At 36.1% G+C, this 21,938-nt stretch overlaps 2 protein-coding genes across 4 annotated transcripts in view; one reads left to right on the top strand and one right to left on the bottom strand.

Annotated features, from left to right (window-relative positions):
* Positions 1 to 21,938, bottom strand: part of LOC128559412 (trafficking protein particle complex subunit 11-like) — a 102,103-nt gene that overhangs the window by 48,841 nt on the left and 31,324 nt on the right. The window lies entirely within an intron of this gene.
* LOC123534053 (mucin-5AC-like) overlaps positions 1 to 21,938 on the top strand; it is a 90,193-nt gene that overhangs the window by 37,765 nt on the left and 30,490 nt on the right. For 2 of the 3 annotated variants that reach the window (XM_053550862.1, XM_053550864.1), the window contains 2 exons: positions 146 to 415; positions 15,711 to 15,831. In XM_053550862.1, coding sequence (XP_053406837.1) covers positions 146 to 415; positions 15,711 to 15,831 — 391 coding nt within the window. The remainder of the gene's footprint in view (positions 1 to 145; positions 416 to 15,710; positions 15,832 to 21,938) is intronic. The other variant, XM_053550869.1, reaches the window with a different exon arrangement.

Here is a 21,938-nt window from a genome sequence, read left to right as displayed (position 1 = left end):
CCCTCTTCATCGAAGTGGGGGGGGGGGGGGGAGCATAATTTGCATTTAGCAGAAATATCATTTTTGAAAATTTCTAATGACTTTAAGAAAGTGGATGGTTTGCCTATGTTACTTAAAAGTGACTAACATATTTAGCAATTTGCAGTTGATGAAAGTAAAGGCTTACTATGTCTACCATGCGAGGCAGAAACATTTTCAAATGAAGTAAACTCTAGCAAATGTGAACCATGTTCCAAGTGTCAAGATTACAAGAAAAACTGCACGAAAACATCTGATGCTCTCTGCAATCAACTCACTACAAAGACTGACACTACAGACAATGTGACCAGTCCAACAAATATAACAAATAACACAAATACAACAACACCAAGCACATCTGCAACATCAACGACAGAAAGTTCAAGCACATGTGAAGGTTAGTATCTTATTCACTTTAAGTTTCAAAAGGCTGCTATACATATGGCCTGATTCTGTTAAAGCATTTCAGTTTCAAATATGCTGTGACCTTAACCTTTAACCTAATGACCCTAAAACATTAAGGATCATATACTGACCCAAAAAAAATGGGTGAAGTAACCCCATCTGAGTATTTAGCTTGATGACGATCCATCAAATGTATGGATCATACAAAGTTGATCAGAAGTTTTTCTGTTTTAGCTCTTAATACATCAAACTGAACAAAATTGGAAGAGGAATAGATACAGTGAAAATGCATCAAAATTAACCTAAAATTTTAAATAAAAGGGGACATTACTCATGAAAATTGGTGCCAGATTAATGGACTTTGTGTCTAATGATGTGGGTGATAAGGTGGAACAACTATTTTAAGTTTGAATCAAATCCATTCAGTAATAACTGAGACAGAGTGAAAGAGCATCAAAACTTTAACCTTAAATACTAAATCAAGAGGGGATAATTCATGAAATATTGGTGCAAGAGTTATGGCCCTTGAGCCGTTTGATGTGTGTGATGATGAGAAATTACTATTTTAAGTTTGAAACAAATCCATCAAGTAATTACAGAGATAAAAAGAAAGTGCATAAAAACTTTAACCTAAGTGCAGACGTGGAAGGACGCCGAATCCGGTCAGAGTAGGATAGCTCTCCATACTTAGAATAGTCCAGCTAAAAATGATTGTCATCTATCCATGTACCAAGTTACATGAAAGAATATCTTGTACATTTTTATTTATGACAACATTCACCATTAAGACTGACAGAAGGACAGACATATGGATGAACAGAAAGCTAAAATTTTAATGGAGAGAATAATATAATGTGTTCTCCACATTGTTTTTTACTTGTACTTTTAAAGTTACCATAGAACCCACTTTTTCGTTATACTTTTGGACTGTTTGCTGCAATAGCAACCACATTTGTTGTCATAGCAACAAAGTGAAAGAATGTGCATTTTTTTCATGTAATCATTAACCCTTATATTAATTTTCTTGAAAAATATCTTACTTTTTTTAAGATATCGCTGAATCCAAATTTGCCACTTTTTGTCATTTTAAACCCTCTGCCATTTGTCTCTTTCATTCATCTTTCTGTCCATAATATTTTGTGCTGCTCTGTATCTCTTGCAACTTAGATAAAACAAGAGCCATGTCAGACATGGCTAATCCCCCCACCGGGCATATCATAATTGAAGGATGTGGTCCGCATCAGGGGTTTTAAGATGTGGAAGAAAGAATAAGTCAGTAGTGAGGTGGTTTACTGCTAAATTTTATTAATTTTCATGAAGAGTATAACTATGATGTTTTTCTATATGGCTACTGTAAAAAGAAGGAATGGAAAGCTAACAGGGAACAAGAGTGCCAGAATGTCACAATATATGCCAGTCAAAGCAAATTTCTTTACTCTAGCAGCTGTATTTGCAACTGGAATGTTAATTTTGTGGTTGTTTAGTAATCATTGTAAGTCTTTTGTTTTTTAAAGTCCACAAAAAAACTCCTTACTAGGTAGAGATACCTTATATATAATAAAATTAATAAAATACACCTAAAACTGGAGAGTAACATCTATGCTGTACCACAGAAAAGTGGTCTTGTTTTTTCCCTAGGGTCAATTATAAAAATGTCACAATATAAGTTATTTATAGTAACAACTAAGGGAAGTTAATCTTCAAAAAAAAAAAAAAAAAAAAAAAAAAAAAAAAAAAAAAAAAAATGCAAGTCCACACAAAAATCTTTATCAGGAAGAGACTGGTCAAAATACACCTCAAAATTGGATTTAGCATGTTTGTTGTACTACAGAAAAGTGGTCTCGATTTTTCCCTACGACTAGTAATGAAAAAGTTACAATAAAAGCTATTTAAAGTAACAACAAAGGGAAGTAATTCTAAAGAAGGGAACTGCGCATGACACTCCGTCTCGTGGTGGTAAACATTTGTGCCAAGTTATATCAAAATCCCTCAATGCATGAAGAAGAAATGCTCCGGACAAGGTTTTTATTCTTGTATCCTTTGACCTCTAAGTGTGACCTTGACCTTAGACCTAGGGACCTAGTTCTTGCGTATGACACTCCGCATCGTGGTGGTAAACATTTGTGCCAAAATATATCAAAATCCCTCCATGCATGAAGAAGATATGCTCCGGACAAATTTCTTTAAGAAAATATGATAAAGGGGAATAACTCAAAAAATAGGCAAGGTAGAGTTATTGTTCTTGCACACTGCACTTCCTCCCAATGTGTTCTATCAGTGTATGAAGTTTGAAGAAAATCTCTCCAGTACTTTTGGGGTTATGCTCCGGACAAAATGTTTTAAGAAAATATGATAAAGGGGAATAACTCAAAAAATAGGCAAGGTAGAGTTATTGTTCTTGCACACTGCACTTCCTCCCAATGTGTTCTATCAGTGTATGAAGTTTGAAGAAAATCCCTCCAGTACTTTTGGAGTTATGCTCCGGACAAATATCGTTGCGGACGCACAGACGGACGGACGGACGGACAGACGCACGGACGGAGAGCATTTCTAATATCCCCTTCACCTTTGGTGGGGGGATAAATGATAACCTCATCAAGACAATGTGCTGAACTCCATGTTGACTAAAAATAAAGGTCACAACTCAAGGTAAACAAGAGGACCATGATGGTCCTGAATCGCTCACCTATCCCCACATGACCCAGTTTTGAACTGAGTATGACGTTGTTATTTCTATTATTTGACACAGTACCTAGTTTTTGAGCACATGTGACCTAGATATCATCAAGATAAAAAATTCTGACCAATTTTCATGAAGATCCATTGAAAAATATGACTTCTAGAGAGGTCACAAGGTTTTTCTATTATTTGATTTAATGACCTAGTTTTTGAAGGCACGTGACCCACTTTTGAACTTGACCTAGATATCATCAAGGTGAACATTCTCACTAATTTTCATGAAGATCTCATGAAAACTATGGCCTCTAGAGAGGTCACAAGGTTTTTCTATTTTTAGACCTACTGACCTAGTTTTTGACCGCACATAACCCAGTTTCGAACTTGACCTAGATATCATCAAGGTGAACATTCTCACTAATTTTCATGAAGATCCATTGAAAAATATGGCTTCTAGGGAGGTCACAAGGTTTTTCTATTTTTAGACCTACTGCCCTAGTTTTTGACCGCACCTGACCCAGTTTTGAATATGACCTAGATATCATCAAGTTGAACACTCTCACCAATGAAGATCCATTGAGAAATATGGCCTCTAGAGAGGTCACAAGGTTTTTCTATTTTTAGACCTACTGACCTAGTTTTTGACTGCACTTGACCCAGTTTCGAACTTGACCTAGATATTATCAAGGTGAACATTCTGATCAATTTTCATGAAGATCTCTTGAAAAATATGGCCTCTAGAGAGGTCACAAGGTTTTTCTTTTTTTAGACCTACTGACCTAGTTATTAACCGCAGGTGACCCAGTTTCAAACCTGACCTAGATATCATCAAGGTGAACAATCTGACTAATTTTCATAAAGATCCCATGAAAAATATGGCCTCTAGAGGTCACAAAGATTTTCTATTTTTAGACCTACTGACCTAGTTTTTGATCGCACGTGACCCAGTTTCGAACTTGACCTAGATACCATCAAGGTGAACATTCTGACAACTTTTCATGAAGATCCATTGAGAAATATAGCCTCTAGAGAGGTCACAAGGTTTTTCTATTTTTAGACCTACTGACCTAGTTTTTAAACCCACGTGACCCAGTTTCAAACTTGACCTAGATATCATCAAGATGAACATTCTGACCAACTTTCATAAAGATCCCATGAAAAATGTGACCTCTAGAGTGGTCACAAGCAAAAGTTTATGCACGCACGGACGGACGCCAAGCGATCACAAAAGCTCACCTTGTCACTTTGTGACAGGTGAGCTAAAACAAGAGCTGTCTGATGACAGCGCGCTCGACTATTCGAAGAATTGATTGAAGAATGGGGTCAAAATATTTCCACGGATATTCAGACAAAAGAAATAAATAGATGAGACAAACAATGTTCCTGTATTACTTTGATTTCGATGAGTCTTGCACTAAATGGCTATATGATCCAATTTTAAAGTCCAAAAAGGGCCATAATTCAGTCAAAATAGTTATGTACTCTTGCCTACAGATGGAAATCATAATGATAAACAAGTGTTCGAAGTTGTAAAGCCATATGTCAAATAGTTTTGACAAAACATGGACTTGTATGAAAACAGAACCAATTTCAAAGTCCAAAAAGGACCATAATTCAGTCAAAATAGATGACAGAGTTACGTTCTCTTTCCTACAGATAGAGACTATTATACTAAACAAGTGATAAAAGTTTCAAAGCCATATGTCAAACACTTTACAAAAAATATGAACTGGTACGAAAAACTTAACCAAGATTTATAAGTCAAAAGGGGCCATAATTCAGCCAAAATCCTTGATGGAGTTATGTACTCTTGCCTATAATTGGACATGGTGATGGTAAACAGGTGTTGAAAGTTTCAAAGCTTTATCTCAAAAGACTTTGTCAAAATATGAACTGGTACGAAATATTAATCCAGATTTCTAAGTCAAAAAGGGCCATAATTCAGCCAAAATCCTTAATGGAGTTATGTGCTCTTGCCTATAACTGGACATGGTGATGGTAAACAAGTGTTGAAAGTTTCAAAGCTTAATCTCAAAAGACTTTGACTAAATATGAACTGGTACGAAAAACTTAACCAAGATTTCTAAGTCGAAAGGGGCCATAATTCAGCCAAAATCCCTGATGGAGTTATGTACTCTTGCCTATAACTGGCCATGGTGATGGTAAACAAGTGTTGAAAGTTTCAAAGCTTTATCTTTAAAGACTTTGTCAAAATATGAACTGGTACGAAAAACTTAACCATGATTTCTAAGTCAAAAGGGGCCATAATTCAGCCAAAATCCTTGATGGAGTTATGTGCTCTTGCCTATAACTGGCCATGATGATGGTAAACAAGTGTTGAAAGTTTCAAAGCTTTATCTCAAAAGACTTTGTCAAAATGTGGACTGGTACGAAAAACTTAACCAAGGTGTGACGCCGACGCCGACGCCGTGGTGAGTAGGATAGCTCTACTTATTCTTCGAATAGTCGAGCTAAAAATGATTTTAAGTTAACAAAAGAAGGATCTGCCAAATAAATCTGTTGACATAAATGAAATTTCAGATCAGTATCTTCATTAGTCACGGAGATATACCCATTTTAATTTGAAATAAAGGGAGGTAATTTGACATAAAATCAGTCCATAGTTATCTACCCTCATTGGCTCAGTCCAACTAATGACAATAATGAAATTTCAAATAAGTCCTGTAAGTACTTACTGATATAAATCCATTTTGATTACAATCAGGGGAGGTAATCAGATATAAAATAACTCTGGAACCTACGAATGGATCTGATTTGTCATGGAATCCAAAATTTATTGTTGTTGAAGACATTTTGGAAGTTTGTATCAAATAAAACCATAAATGAAGTCTCTATATGGCTGCAAAAGCCAAAATAGCCAATTCTGGACCTTTAAGGGGCCATAACTCTGAAACCCATCAAGGAATCTGGCCAGTTCAAGAAACGAACCAAGATCTTGTGGTGATACAAGTTTTGTGCAAGATTGGTTAAAATCAAATCATAAATGAAGCTGCTATTGTGCAGACAAGGTCAAAATAGCTAATTTTGGCCCTTTCAGGGGCCAGAACTCTGGAATCCATTATGGGATCTGGCCGGTTCAATAAAGGAACCGAGATCTTATGGTGACACAAGTTTTGTGCAAGTTTGATTAAATTCAAATCATAAATGAAGCTGCTATTGTGCAGACAAGGTCAAAATAGCTAATTCTGGCCCTTTCAGGGGCCATCACTCTGGAACCCATAACGGAATCTGGCCAGTTCAAGAAAGGAACCAAGATCATATGGTGATACAAGTTGTGTGCAAGTTTGGTTAAAATAAAATCATAAACGAAGCTGCTATTGTGCAGACAAGGTCAAAATAGCTAATTCTGGCCCTTTCAGGGGCCATAACTCTGGAACCCATAATGGAATCTGACCAGTTCAAGAAAGGAACCGAGATCTTATGGTGATACAAGTTGTGTGCCAGTTTGGTAAAAATCAAATTATAAATAAAGCTGCTATTGTGCAGACAAGGTCAAAATAGCTAATTTTGGCCCTTTCAGGGGCCATAACTCTGGAACCTGTAATGGGATCTGGCCAGTTCAAGAAAGAACCGAGATCTTATGGTGATACAAGTTGTGTGCAAGTTTGGTTAAAATAAAATCATAAATGAAACCACTATCGTGCAGACAAGAAATTGTTGACGGACGCACGAGACGGACGCACGGACTGACGACAGACGACGGACGAAGGGTGATCACAAAAGCTCACCTTGTCACTATGTGACAGGTGAGCTAAAAATTTGCGCCTTCCATTTTGTGTCCTCTCTGTATCTCCTAAACCCCTTGAAGGATTTTCATGAAACTTGGATCAAATACTAGAGATGCTTTTGAAAAAAGCACATGTCTCCCACAACTGCCCCTATGAAAAATGTTAGTTTCTCTAGATGTTTCAGACGAGTGGATCCAATTAGATGGTCTGGATGAGTGGATCTAATCAGTAATTCAAGGGCCATAAATCAAAAGTGCCTAGGCAGATTTGGCTAGTTATCAATCTTGGGTACGGTCTTATGGCCAAACACATTTTGTTCAAGTTTGGTGAAGATCGGATGAGAAATGTTCGACTTAGAGAGCGGACATGAGTAAACAGACGGATTTTTTTGATAATTCAAGGGCCGTAACTCTAAAATGCCTGGACTGATTTGGCTAGTTATCGAACTTGGCTGAGGTCTCATTGTCAAACACATTTTGTTCAAGTTTGGTGAAGATCGGATGAGAAATGTTCGACTTAGAGTGCGGACAATAGTAAAAAGGCCGATTTTTCGATAATTCAAGGGCCATAACTCCAAAATGCCTGGACCGATTTGGCTAGTTATCGAATTTGGCCGAGGTCTCATGGCCAAACACATTTTGTTCAAGTTTGGTGAAGATCGGATGAGCAATGTTTGACTAAGAGTGCGGACATGAGTAAAAAGGCCAATTTTTCGATAATTCAAGGGCCGTAACTCCAAAATGCCTGGACCGATTTGGCTAGTTATCGAACTTGGCTGAGGTCTCATGGTCAAACACATTTTGATTAAGTTTGGTGAAGATTGGATGAGAAATATTCGAATTAGAGTGCGGACAAGAGTAAAAAGACCGATTTTTGGTAATTCAAGGGCCATAACTCCAAGACGCCTGGACCGATTTGGCTAGTTATCGAACTTGTCCGAGGTCTTATGGTCAAACACATTTTGTTCAAGTTTGGTGAAAATCGGATGAGAAATGTTCGACTTAGAATGCGGACAAGCTTTGTGACAGACACACACACACACAGACACACACACAGACTGGAGTAAATCAATATGTCTCCCACACCACTGTGTGGTGGGAGACATAATTAACCACTGGTTGCTGAGAAATACTCTTGACTAGAAATGTACAGAAATGCAGACTGATGGATGATTTAAGCAGGACTATATACTTCCCCTTTGGGTAGCCTATAAAGTACAAAAGGGGTAGCAATTTAACATCACAGAACTATCCCCCCTCATGATGTTTAATGAAACTCTACCACAAAAAATTGCTTAAATAAAGGGGCATAACTTTGTGAAACTAGATTGACAAAGGGCACATCCGCATTTTTATTACTTTACATATTTCATCACTCTAGGTGAAATATTTTAAAGACATTATACGCAGCACAAACTTTTAAGCACTTCATGTGTATATTATATTACGTAAAGGGCCAATACTCTGGCCTAGCTGAGTGAAGCCCAAAGATAGGGCAGGGACGATTTCAAAATTTTGAAACCAGTTAATCTTTTGTTTGAATTCGAATTGAACCGGTTAATCAGCCGCCGTATTGAAAATGCTGTTTCCTTTCCTGACGACCGTATCAACATGCTTCCAGCAGACGACCGTATCAACATACTTCCAGCAGCTGACTTCATTAGGAACTTACCGACTTTATCGTTTGCAGGCAGTCTGACAATAAGTCATACTTTGGTGTACTTTATTTTAAATATATCATGTCAGGCAAACCCAAGACTATTGATTATGTTCAACTGATGTGTTTTAGCGGAATTATACAGCGGGTCTATGTGCTGGTCAAAGAAATGTATAAAGATAAAGTACCACTCGTGATGTTTATTTTTTGAGAGCGATTACCGGTTTTGCAAAATTGAAATCGGTTTCACCTAGTAATCGAATCGGATTCGATTAACCGAGTAATCGTCCCTGTCCTACCCGAAGAGAACACCAGGTGCACAAGTTCATACACTATATAACAATCCTCTAATGTCTTATAACTACAAAACACATTTTTAGATATAGGGGACACAAACTTTTATCTTTCGACTAATTCAAGGGTCACAACTCTGGTCTTTCAAAGTGAAATAAAAAAACTAAAGTGCACATATTCCATGCTGGATAATATTCTTACAATGTTTCATGACTCTCATGGAAATATTTCTAAGATATATGCAGCAGAACTTTTAATCACTTCATGTTATTCTTTAATAAGTAAAGGACGATAAATCTGCTCTGGTTGAGTGAAATCCCAAACAGAACACCCAATGGGCAAGTTCACATAAGTGATGGGTCGACAATCGGCGACAATTGAATAATCGTCAGCATTGCATTATGAGCGCAATCACCGACTTCACTTTTCCCTGACCTATAATTACTTGGCACCCTAAACAGATAATTGAGTTGCTTCTGACCTTTTTCTTTCTGGTATTTACAGTTCGTTGGGGGCAATTATGTCAAGGGAAACTACTCTACGTTAAAATGGCTTCCTCCAATGTGTCCTGCAGGTCACAACTCCAATGTGTCCTGCAGGTCACAATTATCAATTATAGGCTGAACACCACTAAATCCGGCTGTTCTTTATTTTATTTAAAATTCACTCACTTTAAAATGGGTTTTCAACATTTTCTAGCATATCAGATTTTCAGAGACTTACATTCCCATAAAGAACTATATCGCTACTTTAGAAAAAAAAAAAGAAAAGGGGCTGTTAACTTTTATATAAGAAAACTACAGTTTGCTGAATACAACCCGCTAAATTTACTCCTTTCAATTTCTCTTTTCAAAACATTAGATTCTTACGCCGCCATTTTTACATAGAATGCGGTAGGAACATGCCGATTTCGATAGAAAGCAAAGTGATACATACTGGAACTTGGTAGGGTAAAAGTAAACACATTGCTGTTGAGAAAAGGCACTAGGAAAGGAAAAAAGATAAGTACTATTTATATTTGGACTACTTGGGACTAGACCTGCGGAAGCTTACTTTCTATTTGGTAGTGATCAGCCTATAAGGAAAAAATTTTGTTTGACTTTTCTGTGAATTTGCAATGATTCTGCATATTTTTGTTGCAAAATATTGAGAAAATATAGAGAAATGTAAATTCATTACAGGTCACCCCCATCCCAAAATATATGCGAAATTTAGCCTTGTGCAACCATTATTTCAATTAGTTTAACCTTATTCGTGGAATTTTTATTCAAGATCCATTTAATCATTATGATGTTTGTCCTTTTCATTCAGAAAAGTGCTAATTTCAATGATATTTAGACAATTGTAGTGCTAAAATGCAAGAAAATGCATTTATTAGGTCCTACAAGGGACCAAAATAGAGCCATCTGGACAAAAATTGGCTCTAAATTAAAAAAAATACAAGAAATTTAAGTTTTTAGCCATTTGTCACCATTTTACATTATTTAGAATAGGTTTATGGCCTTTCCTTTCATTTTCGAGGAGTTTGGCGAAAAACATGTATTGCCCCCTTATAGGCTGAACACCACTAAATCCGGCTGTTCTTTATTTTATTTAAAATTCACACACTTTAAAACGGGTTTTTGATATTTTCTAGCAGATCAGATTTTCAGAGACTAACATTCCCATAAAGAACTATATCACTACTTTAGAAAAACAAAAAGAAAAGGGGGTGTTAACCTTTTATATAAGAAAACTACAGTTCGCTAAATATAACCCACTAAATTTACTCCTTTTCGCTTCTTTCAGTTTCTCTTTTCAAAACAACAGATTCTTACGCCGCCATTTTTACATTGGTAGGAACATGCTGATTTCAATAGAAAACAAAGTGATACATACTGGAACGCGGTAGGGTAAAAGTAAACACCTTGCTGTTGAGAAAAGGCACTAGGAAAGGAAAAAAGATTAGTACTATTTATATTTAGACTACTTGTGAAAAAGATTAGTACTATTTATATTTGGACTACTTGTGACTAGACCTGCGGAAGCTTACATTCTATTTGGTAGTGATCAGCCACAATACTATAAATAGTTTTCCCTATATATTCTATATAAAACTGAATTTTTTTAAAGAGTTACCAAACATAGCTAGACCCATTTCAGAGAAAAAAATTAAATCCTTACCTCATTTTAAGAACTTATGATAAAACTGATGTAAAATTAAGAGAAAAGTAGGGGTCATGTATCTTCTAAGATAGATTTCTCTTGTCACATTTACTTACAGTTACTGTAAAATCACATCAAAAGCACTTTGCTGTGACCTGGAAGTACTACTCGTACTAAAATTGAGTTTCACTTCACCAAATACATCCTCCTCTCCCATTTTCCCTACCAAAATCTCAAATATACATCCACAACGACATTTAAACAGAAACTACCTTAAATTTAGACCTCTGTTGCCATGACAAGCGAAAAACAAGAGTGCAAGAATGTCACAATATACGCCCGTCACAGCAAATTTCTTTACTCTAGCACCTGTATTTGAAAATGGAATTTTAATTTTGTGGTTGTTTAGTAATAACTGTAAGTGTTTTGTTTTTCTAAGTCCACAAAAAAACTCCTTACCAGGTAGGTACAATATAAGTTATTTATAGTAACAACTACGGGAAGTTAATCTTAAAAACAAAAACAAAAAACAAAAATTGTAAGTCCTCACAAAAATCTTTACCAGGTAGAGACTGGTCAAAATACACCTCAAAATTGGATGTAGCATGCATGTTGTAATACAGAAAAGTGGTCTCGATTTTTCCCTACGACTAGTAATGAAAAAGTTACAAAATAAGCTATTTATAGTAACAACAAAGGGAAGTAATTCTAAAGAAGGGAACTGCGCATGACACTTCGTCTCATGATGGTGTATAATTGTGTCAAGTTACATCATAATCCTTCCATGCATGAAGAAGAAATGCTTCGGACAAAGTCATTCTTGTATCTGACCTTTGGCCTCTAAGTGTGACCTTGACCTTAGACCTAGGGACCTGGTTCTTGCGCATGACACTACGTCTTGTGGTGGTGAACATTTGTGCCAAGTTATATCAAAATCCCTCTATGCATGAAGAAGAAATGCTCCGGACAAGGTTTTCATTCTTGTATCCTTTGACCTCTAAGTGTGACCTTGACCTTAGTCCTAGCGACCTGGTTCTTACGCAAGACACTCCGCCTCATGGTGGTGAACATTTGTGCCAAGTTATATTAAAATCCCTCTATGCATGAAGAAGAAATGCTCCGGACAAAGTTTTCATTCTTGTATCCTTTGACCTCTAAGTGTGACCTTGACCTTAGACCTAGGGACCTGGTTCTTGCGCATGACACTCCTTCTCATGATGATGAACAATTGTGCAAACTTTCATCAAAATCCCTCTATGCATGAAGAAGATAATTATGCTCCGGACAAAGTCATTCTTGAATTTGACCTTTGACCTCTAAGTGTGACCTTGACCTTAGACCTAGGGACCTGGTTCTTGCGCATGACACTCCGTCTCATGATGGTGAACAACTGTGCCAAGTTTCATCAAAATCCCTTCATGCATGTAGAAGATATGCTCCGGACAAAGTCTGTGGACGCCGCCCGCCCGCCCGCCAGAGGCGTTCCCATAATACGTCCCTTTTTTCAAACGGGCGTATAATTAGTTTTTAAGGTAGCAGGGTACACTTCGAATTTTGGCCCCCATCAATATTTATTATAATTAAAACTTCCTGATTTTGTATGTCTGTAAATTAAGGTGAGAGATAATGATTGTTAATTCTTTAGAAAATTTATACAGCCAACACATGTAAAATTCTGATGTCGGTTGTAAAACTAACTGCTGGTAGCTTTGTATGAATCAATGAGACACCTTTTCGCGGAAAAAATCAAATCACGGAAGGGTTCTGTCACACAGCTTGTTGATTGATACTCGGGAACATTTTCGCTATTTTGTGAAAAAACAAGCTGATGTGGGCCCCCATTCCGTTTATATCCTGAAGTTCAGTAAGGACTATTAAATTGAGAAATGCAATAAAATTGGGCATTGTTCTTGCAGCGGGATCATTGCAGGCTGTTCAAAAAGTGCAAAATTGATGATTTTGGCATGCTATTTTTCATGGGTGGTGTAAAACTTTCGCTTAGATAACTTTCTTTATTTTTGTTTGAGAATCCTGATCTTAATGATCAAATTCTTGATCATTAATTGAAAGCACGAAACATGCACGCAATTTATGAAATGGCCACCCTGATTCTGCTCATAAGAGAAGTGCAATATTCTTGCTACACGGAAGACTGTCCGTGCCCATAATTTTCGAATCTAAGTGTACCCTGCTACCTTAAGGGAAATCTGCCAAAATTAAATTTCGAAAGAACTCTTAAATTTGTGCTGTTTCACATAGGTTAGAACCTCTTCTTTGATATTCTAAACTTTCTGGGGAATTAAAACGCTACCTGATGGCACAGCAGCTCAAAAATGTTATGGTGAGGACACATAAAAGCATAAAAGTCAATATACATGCATACGTTTTTTTTTAGATTCTAGCTCCAGTAACAGGGTTCTGGTACACTAAAAACATAATTTTTATCATTATTAATCCACACAGCGCATATTTGGCCAACCAGCTATGAGTTTCGTCAAGCAGGGGGATGTTCGGACGGTGGGGACCCCATGAAATAGGAAAATAGGGGGTGGGGACATTTTATTTTCACAAAATGATGCAAAATTGCCCTTATATCATTCCTAATGACAAAATACATTAAATCATGCCAGAAAATGGTAAAAATGGATGTATTGTACGTTCTTTGTCTCGTAGCGACAATTTGTAAATTTTGGCTAAATTTGGGCATAAGGGGTGGGCAAGTTTAGACTCTCTCATACAGACTTCTTTCATGCTATTGAAAACATTTTTATTTGCTTTAATTTGTGAAAGACATATAAAAGTTCAGAGCTAGTAAAACCATCTTTTGTTCATTTATTAAACTGAAAAATCTTAAGGTAGCAGGGTACACTTCGAATTTTGGCCCCCTTCAATATTTATTATAATTAGAACTTCGTGATTTTGTATGTCTGTAAATTAAGGTGAGAGATAATGATTGTTAATTCTTTAGAAAATTTATACAGCCGACACATTCTGATGTCAGTTTTAAAACTTAACTGCTGGTAGCTTTGTATGAATCAATGAGACACCTTTTCGTGGAAAAAATCAAATCAGGGAAGGGTTCTATGCTTGTTGATCGATACTCAGGAACATTTTCGCTATTTTGTGAAAAATAACAAGCTGGATGGGCCCCCATTCCGTTTATATCCTGAAGTTCAGTGAGGACTATTAAATTGAGAAATGTAATAGAATTGGGCATTTTTCTTGCAGTGGGATCATTGCAGCTGTTCAAAAAGTGCAAAATTGATGATTTTGGCATGCTATTTTTCATGGGTGGTGTAAAACTTTCGTTTTGATAACTTAATTTCTTTATTTTTGTATGAGAATCCTGATCTTGCCATTAATTGAAAGCACGAAACATGCAGGCAATTTATAAAATGGCCACCCTGATTCTGCTCACAAGAGATTGCTATATTGCGACTCGCTACATGGAAGACTGTCCGTCCCCATAATTTTCGAATCTAAGAGTACCCTGCCACCTCAAAAGCCTGGCAGCCATTACAGAACTAGACCAGATGGTTCCCATGCTGGTTCCTTTATATCAGTTAGGCCTATAATGAAAGAAATTGAGGTCATCTGTGATCACCCAAATTTTAGCAGATATATGGCTTTTACAAAATGAAGCAAGGAAAACCATCAACCTAAACCCTTAAAGGCGTACACTAGAATTCCCTGTATATGAGATGGGCGAAATTTTTCCCAATAACAGAATTTCTTCAAACTTTGGATATTGAAGGACAATCATTTAAGAAACAAAAATATGCAATAAAAATCATAGGTCACCGGTATTGAAAAAGAGTTATCTGCCCTTGAAAACGCCATTTTTAGGGGAAATGCCATTTTCAGGGGCAGATAACTCTTTTTCAATGCCGGTGACCTATGATTTTTATTGCATATTTTAGTTTCTTAGATGATTGTCCTTCAATATCCAAAGTTTGAAGAAATTCTGTTATTGGGAAAAATTTCGCCCCAAATTCTAGCATACGTCCTTAACATTAATATGGCAGTATGATAGCATGGTGTAAGACTTACGCAAACATATCAGCAAAGGTATTTTCAGTTTTTGATTTTGTGGAATTGAAATCATTCCAGTCATTAAGTTTTTGCTCCGAATGATTTTAATTTAATAACACAATAATTACTGGATAAGTCCCTGCATGTTAAATTAAGTCCCTGATTTGAAGTTTACTATCTTCTCAAATATTTTACTTTTATGCTGTTAACTTACACAAGTTTATGAAGAGATACAATAGAAATAGGATATTTAATATCTGTGTGGTTTATTTCTTAAGTATATATAACTTATAGATATGCAACTAGAGTTACCGATTATCTGATTATATTCAATTAATCGAATCGGTTGGCTTGTCTGATTATGCCAATTAATCAAATCTAACCGATTTGCCCATCACTAGTTCACATGCTATATAACTGTTACAATCCTCTGATGAGTTCAAATTTGACTCTTAGTCAAATACTTTTTTGAGATACATGCAAAACAAACTTGTATGCCATTCATGCATTTTTTGACAATCAAGGACCATTACTCTGGCCTGAACTATAGAAATACAGAACAAAATCTAAGATGCAGAACTTCAAATATACATGAAAAACAGCACGGGTCATGACAATTCTATACGTAAAAAATAAAACTTGTGATATTCTCAAGTAAAATCAATGTATCTCTATCTTTATTTTTTTCATTTCCTTTTTGCAGGAGAATGTATATTTGATCTTATCTAATTTCAGAATGTGACAATACTGCAACAATAATAGTTTCGATCATACTTGGTATTATAGGCTTTTCCTTTCTGGCAGTATTATTCATAATGTACAGAAATGGCCTCTGTAAATATCTTCGGAATCCATGGTAAGTTTCCTGCAACTTAGACAAATTTGATAGAAAATATTGTAAAGACATCAATTTTTAGCTCGACTATTCATAGAATAGTAGAGCTATTGGACTCGCCCATGCGTCATTGTCTGCGTCGGCGTCCGCGTCCCGATTTGGTTAAGTTTTTGTATGTAAGCTGGTATCTCAGTAACCACTTGTGGGAATGGATTGAAACTTCGCACACTTATTTACTGTGATAAACTGACTTACATTGCACAGGTTCCATAACTCTATTTTGCTTTTTTACAAAATTATGCCCCTTTTTCGACTTAGAAATTTTTGGTTAAGGTTTTGTATGTAAGCTGGTATCTCAGTACTCACTAATGGGAATGGATTGAAACTTCACACACTTGTTCACTGTCATGATCTGACATGCACAAAGTAGGTCCCATAACTCTATTTTGCTTTTTTACAAAATTATGCCCCTTTTTCAACATAGAAAGTTTTGGTTAAGTTTTTGTATGTAAGCTGGTATCTCAATATCCACCATAGTTTACCAATTATTTTCATATATGTGGCTGGATAACACCTACGTAGGCATTTCGTGAAGATGCAACTTTTATGTGTTATACATGAAGTATATGATATAAGTAGTTCATTGATGCTGGTAGTCACAATCCTAAGGTCAAATTAAGGTCAAGAAATTAGGTCAAAGGTCATTAAGTGCAGTTTCACAAATTTCACTTATATGGCATCATATCTTCGCCATTTGATGAAATAAGTGAGCAAAAATGGTATTTAATTGAAGTCAACGTATTTAACTATGAAATAAAATCACTATATGCAAATTACCTCATTTGCATATTAATTAATATTAATGAAAGCGACACAATCGTACAAAATTACGATAAAAATTGGCATGTATGTACAGCTGTGTAATTTTTATTGTTTTATATATAATTTTCATGATTTGAAAAACAGAAAGGTAACAAATGATATGTGGAAACTTATCTATTGATAAACGCAACTGTTTATATCGCCATCATATGTGTTTTATGTGTAGATACTGTTTGACGTGGGTGGGGTGAGTTGACTTCTGACCAAGAGTTATCTTTAGCACAATTGTGTATTTGTTTTCACAAAAGCAAGGCATTTCTTTTGTATTAGGTACATATCTGCCAGCTATTTCAATATGTAAACCTATGCCACACAGCCAATATGGCTGCCATTTTTTTTTCAAAATGGCGACCAAGATGACTACCAAAGGTAAGTATGTTCAAAAGTATGCATATATATATAAGAGCGTTTACATGTGTTAATGTAATGTATTGCAGTATTAAGATTGATAAATACAATTGATAATAAGACCATACGCCAATGATGTGGGCAACCTCAGATAACCAATATGGCGCTCATTTTTCAAAATGGCTGCCAAAAGTGAATATGTTAAGGTTTCTTTGCATACATTATAGAGTTTACAAAGTTGTTTTATGTAGTTTAGTATAGTATTGTGATTGAAAAAAAAACACAACTATTTTAAATCAGGTTGACACCATCTCAGACAACCAATAAGACAGCCACTTTTTACAGTGGCCGTCAAGAATTCAGTATGTTCAGTTTTTATACGCCCGTTTGAAAAACGGGACGTATTATGGAAACGCCCCTGGCGGGCGGGCGGCGTCCACAGACTTTGTCCGGAGCATATCTTCTACATGCATAAAGGGATTTTGATGAAACTTGGCACAGTTGTTCACCATCATGAGACGGAGTGTCATGCGCAAAAACCAGGTCCCTAGGTCTAAGGTCAAGGTCACACTTAGAGGCCAAAGGTCAAATTCAAGAATGACTTTGTCCGGAGCATATCTTCTTCATGCTTGTAGGGATTTTGATGAAAGTTGGCACAATTGTTCATCATTATGAGACGGAGTGTCCTGCGCAAGAACCAGGTCCCTAGGTCTAAGGTCAAGGTCACACTTAGAGGTCAAAGGATACAAGAAAGAAAACTTTGTCCGGAGCATATCTTCTTCATGCATGGAGGGATTTTGATATAACTTGGCACAAATGTTCACCACCATGAGGCGGAGTGTCACGCGCAAGAACCAGGTCCCTAGGTCTAAGGTCAAGGTCACACTTAGAGGCCAAAGGTCAGATACAAGAATGACTTTGTCCGAAGCATTTCTTCTTCATGCATGGAGGGATTTTGATGTAACTTGGCACAATTATACATCATCATGAGATGAAGTGTCATGCGCAGTTCCTTCCTTTAGAATTACTTCCCTTTGTTGTTACTATAAATAGCTTATATTGTAACTTTTTCATTACTAGTCGTAGGGAAAAATCGAGACCACTTTTCTGTAGTACAACATGCATACTACATCCAATTATGAGGAGTATTTTGACCAATCTCTACCTGGTAAAGATTTTTGTGTGGACTTACAATTTTTTTATGGATTTTTTTTTTTTTTTAAGATTATCTTCCCTTAGTTGTTACTGTAAATAACTTGTATTGTAACTTTTTTTATAATTGACCGTAGGGAAAAAAAAAGAGACCACTTTTCTGTAGTACAACATAGATGTTACTTTCAAATTTTAGGTGTATTTTAAGGTATCTCTACCTGGTAAGGAGTTTTTTTGTGGACTTAGAAAAACAAATGACTTACAATGATTACTAAACAACCACAAAATTAAAATTCCATTTGCAAATACAGGTACTAGAGTAAAGAAATTTGCTGTGACGGGCGTATATTGTGACATTCTGGCACTCTTGTTTCTAATATACTGGAGAATGTGCAAAAGGTTTTATGAAAGGATTTGGTGTATTTTGACGGATAATTAAACAATATACTATTTAAAACATATATTGGGTTTACAGACAGGATAGCCTAAACTGGTATCAATAGTATACTTGGTATAACGACTGGGCACCCAGTGAAGGCATATATTGGTATCTTCAGTATATCGGCAGGCAAACTTGGCTTTTCATACAGACCACTATTGATATTCTTAGGATACAGACAGGTAAACTGTGTATCAGTGTTATATAGTCAGGCCAAATTTGGTATCATTTGTTTACAGACACGCCACCAGGCTAAATATTGATGCCACTATCGGTATCGAGGGTATACAGACATGCCACTCTGGGTATTTGTGTATACAGACTGGCCATTTTTGCTATACATATAGACATCTAGGGAAAACCTGGCTATACATATAGACAGCAATAGGTAGCCTGGATACAGAGGCAGATAAAATGGGTATCCTAGTTATACAAGAAAATTATCCTGGGTATACATGCATGTACATTCCACTATGGGTATCTTAGTTATACAATCATTCACTCTGTGTGTTTTGTGCATACATGTATAGCCACCCTGGCTATACATACAGTCCACTTTGGGTACCTTGACTATACATACAGGTCACTATGGGTCTTCTGTGCATACAGACAGGTAATATTGGCTACACATGTATACCTACTGGCAAATACTGGTATACTGAATATACAGACACGCAATTCTTGATATTCTGGACATAAAGAAGGGCCAACCGAGTTTCCTTGCAACTCTGGGTATTCTGGGCATACAGGCATGTCATCCTGGCTATTCAGGTCTATATATATAGACTACTAAGGGTATCTTCGATTTACATACACATCATTCTGGGTATCTTTGGTATACAGGCATGCCATCATGGCTATATATTCAGGTCACTTTGGAAAGTTTGGATGACATTGGTATACAGACATGTATCCACGGTATAAAGCCATGCCACTCTGTGTAGCCTGGATATACAAACATGTCATCTTGGCCATATATACTGGCCATTATAGATATCCCGATTTTACATATAAGCCTTTCTGCGTGAAAAACCTGGGTAATTAGGCAGACCATCGCTATATACTAGGCCTGTATATGCGTCAAGTATGCTTTGACAGGTCACATGAGTGCATCCTAGGTAGGTCACCTTCAGTATTTTGGGTATACAAACAGGCCATCATGACCGTTTACTTAATGTCACCACTATTAATATCCTGGCACCGGTGTACCCTAGGTATAGAGGCAGGTCTATCTGGGTATCCTTAGTATACTGTCAGGTCTTCTTGGCTATAAATACAGGCCAATATTGGATCCTGGGTATCGCTGTTTGTAAATTTGCTACACATAAAGACCACTCTGTTTAAACTGGGTATATAGGTCTTCCTTGTTATATATACAGAAAACTATTGGTATCCTAGGTGTACAAACAGGCCTCTCATGGTATCCATTGTATACATACAGGCTGTCAGGGCTACTAATAAACTTTGATAATGTGGCAGTTGAATCCAATAAGTCCAGGGGTGTTCAAAGATAATCCGTCATAGATCTAGTGTAAAGCAAATATTGGATTTACCTGTATTGGAAAATAAACAGTGTCAATTGGATTTAGGTCAACTGCCACATTATCAAAGTTTATTAGTATATATGTATGCCAATATGGATACCCTCGGTATACAGAAAGACCGCCAATGTATCCAAGGTATACAGGTCACTCTGGATATCATGGATATACATACAGGTCAGGCTAGCTATACAGATACACTATGGGTGTCCGTGGCATAAAAAGAGGCAGCTATCGGTACCTTAGGTATAGATGTAGGCCATATTGGGTATCAGGGTTATACAGACTGACCACATGATGTGTATACTAATTACGTTTCACAACTTTGCATCGATAGCGTAAATAATGGGTCTAGGTTTGCATGCATACAAAGGATACCACGGGTGACATGTATGACTGTATTCCTATAATACCCAAAGTAACATATCATATACTAATGTGGCCTGCAAGAAGCAATGTGGCAGTTCAGTGTACAAATGCTACTGATCCAACCAGGTTTGCATGTTTGAATGTGCATGCGAGACTATTTATATATCAACTGTAGAAAATTTTCATGGCAACGAGAACAATAAAGTTTAAAATAAAATTTTTAAAACAATGTAGTCTGGTATTGTGTATAGAGAAAAAACTATGAGCAAGATTGAACTGTGTGAACTACGTTGTGCAGTATTTGAATAAGTGTTAAATACTAATTATATTCTTAATGCATGGCATATTTATTTGGACATTTATAAAACTGATAAGATTTTTATCCATGGTTAAGAACAGATATATGTGTACTAAATGAACGTTTTAAATGCATATTTGATACATTCTAATTAATATTCATGAGTATGCAAATGAGCTAAAAAACTCTTAATTAATATTTATGAAGAACATTATTCCAAAATCAAAATATCTTACTATCTCAAAATATGGTTAATATGTGAGATATGTAAATATTGTCAGTTTTTTAATATTTGTTTTTTTTAATGATTAATATACCCCACCCACTTTTGACAGTATTTACTCTTGCAAACAATAAATAATGCTACAAACAGATATATATTTATATAAAGTAATGTTTCAAATGTAATATTGCTTATTTTTGTCCATTTATACACACAAATAGTGAAGATTTGATCTTTGTATTATTTGAAAATAACATTTTTAACGAATTATCTGCCCATTTTTTAAGTTTTCATGGCTATTCATAAGTATGTAAATGAGAAATTTTTTATTAAGTGTTTGTAAATAAATGTACAAAGCCCTGGCTTCATTTTGATACCATTGTTATTATTCTTCACCAATAAATGACCAAAATACAAGGTATTTTATGTGACACACATGAAAATATGCACTGAATGACCTTTGACCTCATTTATTTCACTATAAAGGGCCTCTCAAGGGTGACTACCGGGCAAGTCTTTCTTGTGGCACCTAGTTGATAACGTTTAACATGGTAGTCGTCCATCTTCAGAGAATGCCTACGCAAGTCACAATTTTGAAAACTCTAGGCATACTACTAATGGGAAAGGATTGAAACTTCACACACTTGCTCACTGTCATGATATGACATGCAGTGCAACTTCGCATTTTACAAAATTATGCCCCTTTTTCAACTTAGGAATTTTTGGTTAAATTCTTATATATATGTAAGCTGGTATCTCAGTACCCAATTATGGGAATGGATTGAAACTTCACACACTTGTCCGCTGTCATGAGCTGATAAGCACTATGCAGGTTCCATAACCCTATTTTGCTTTTTTTACTAAATTATGGCCCTT

This window comes from Mercenaria mercenaria, chromosome 1, assembly GCF_021730395.1.
Source record: "Mercenaria mercenaria strain notata chromosome 1, MADL_Memer_1, whole genome shotgun sequence".
Lineage (NCBI taxonomy): Eukaryota > Metazoa > Mollusca > Bivalvia > Venerida > Veneridae > Mercenaria > Mercenaria mercenaria.
The sequence above is the reverse complement of the archived record's forward strand: the minus strand, read 5'-3'. Positions and strand labels throughout refer to the sequence as shown.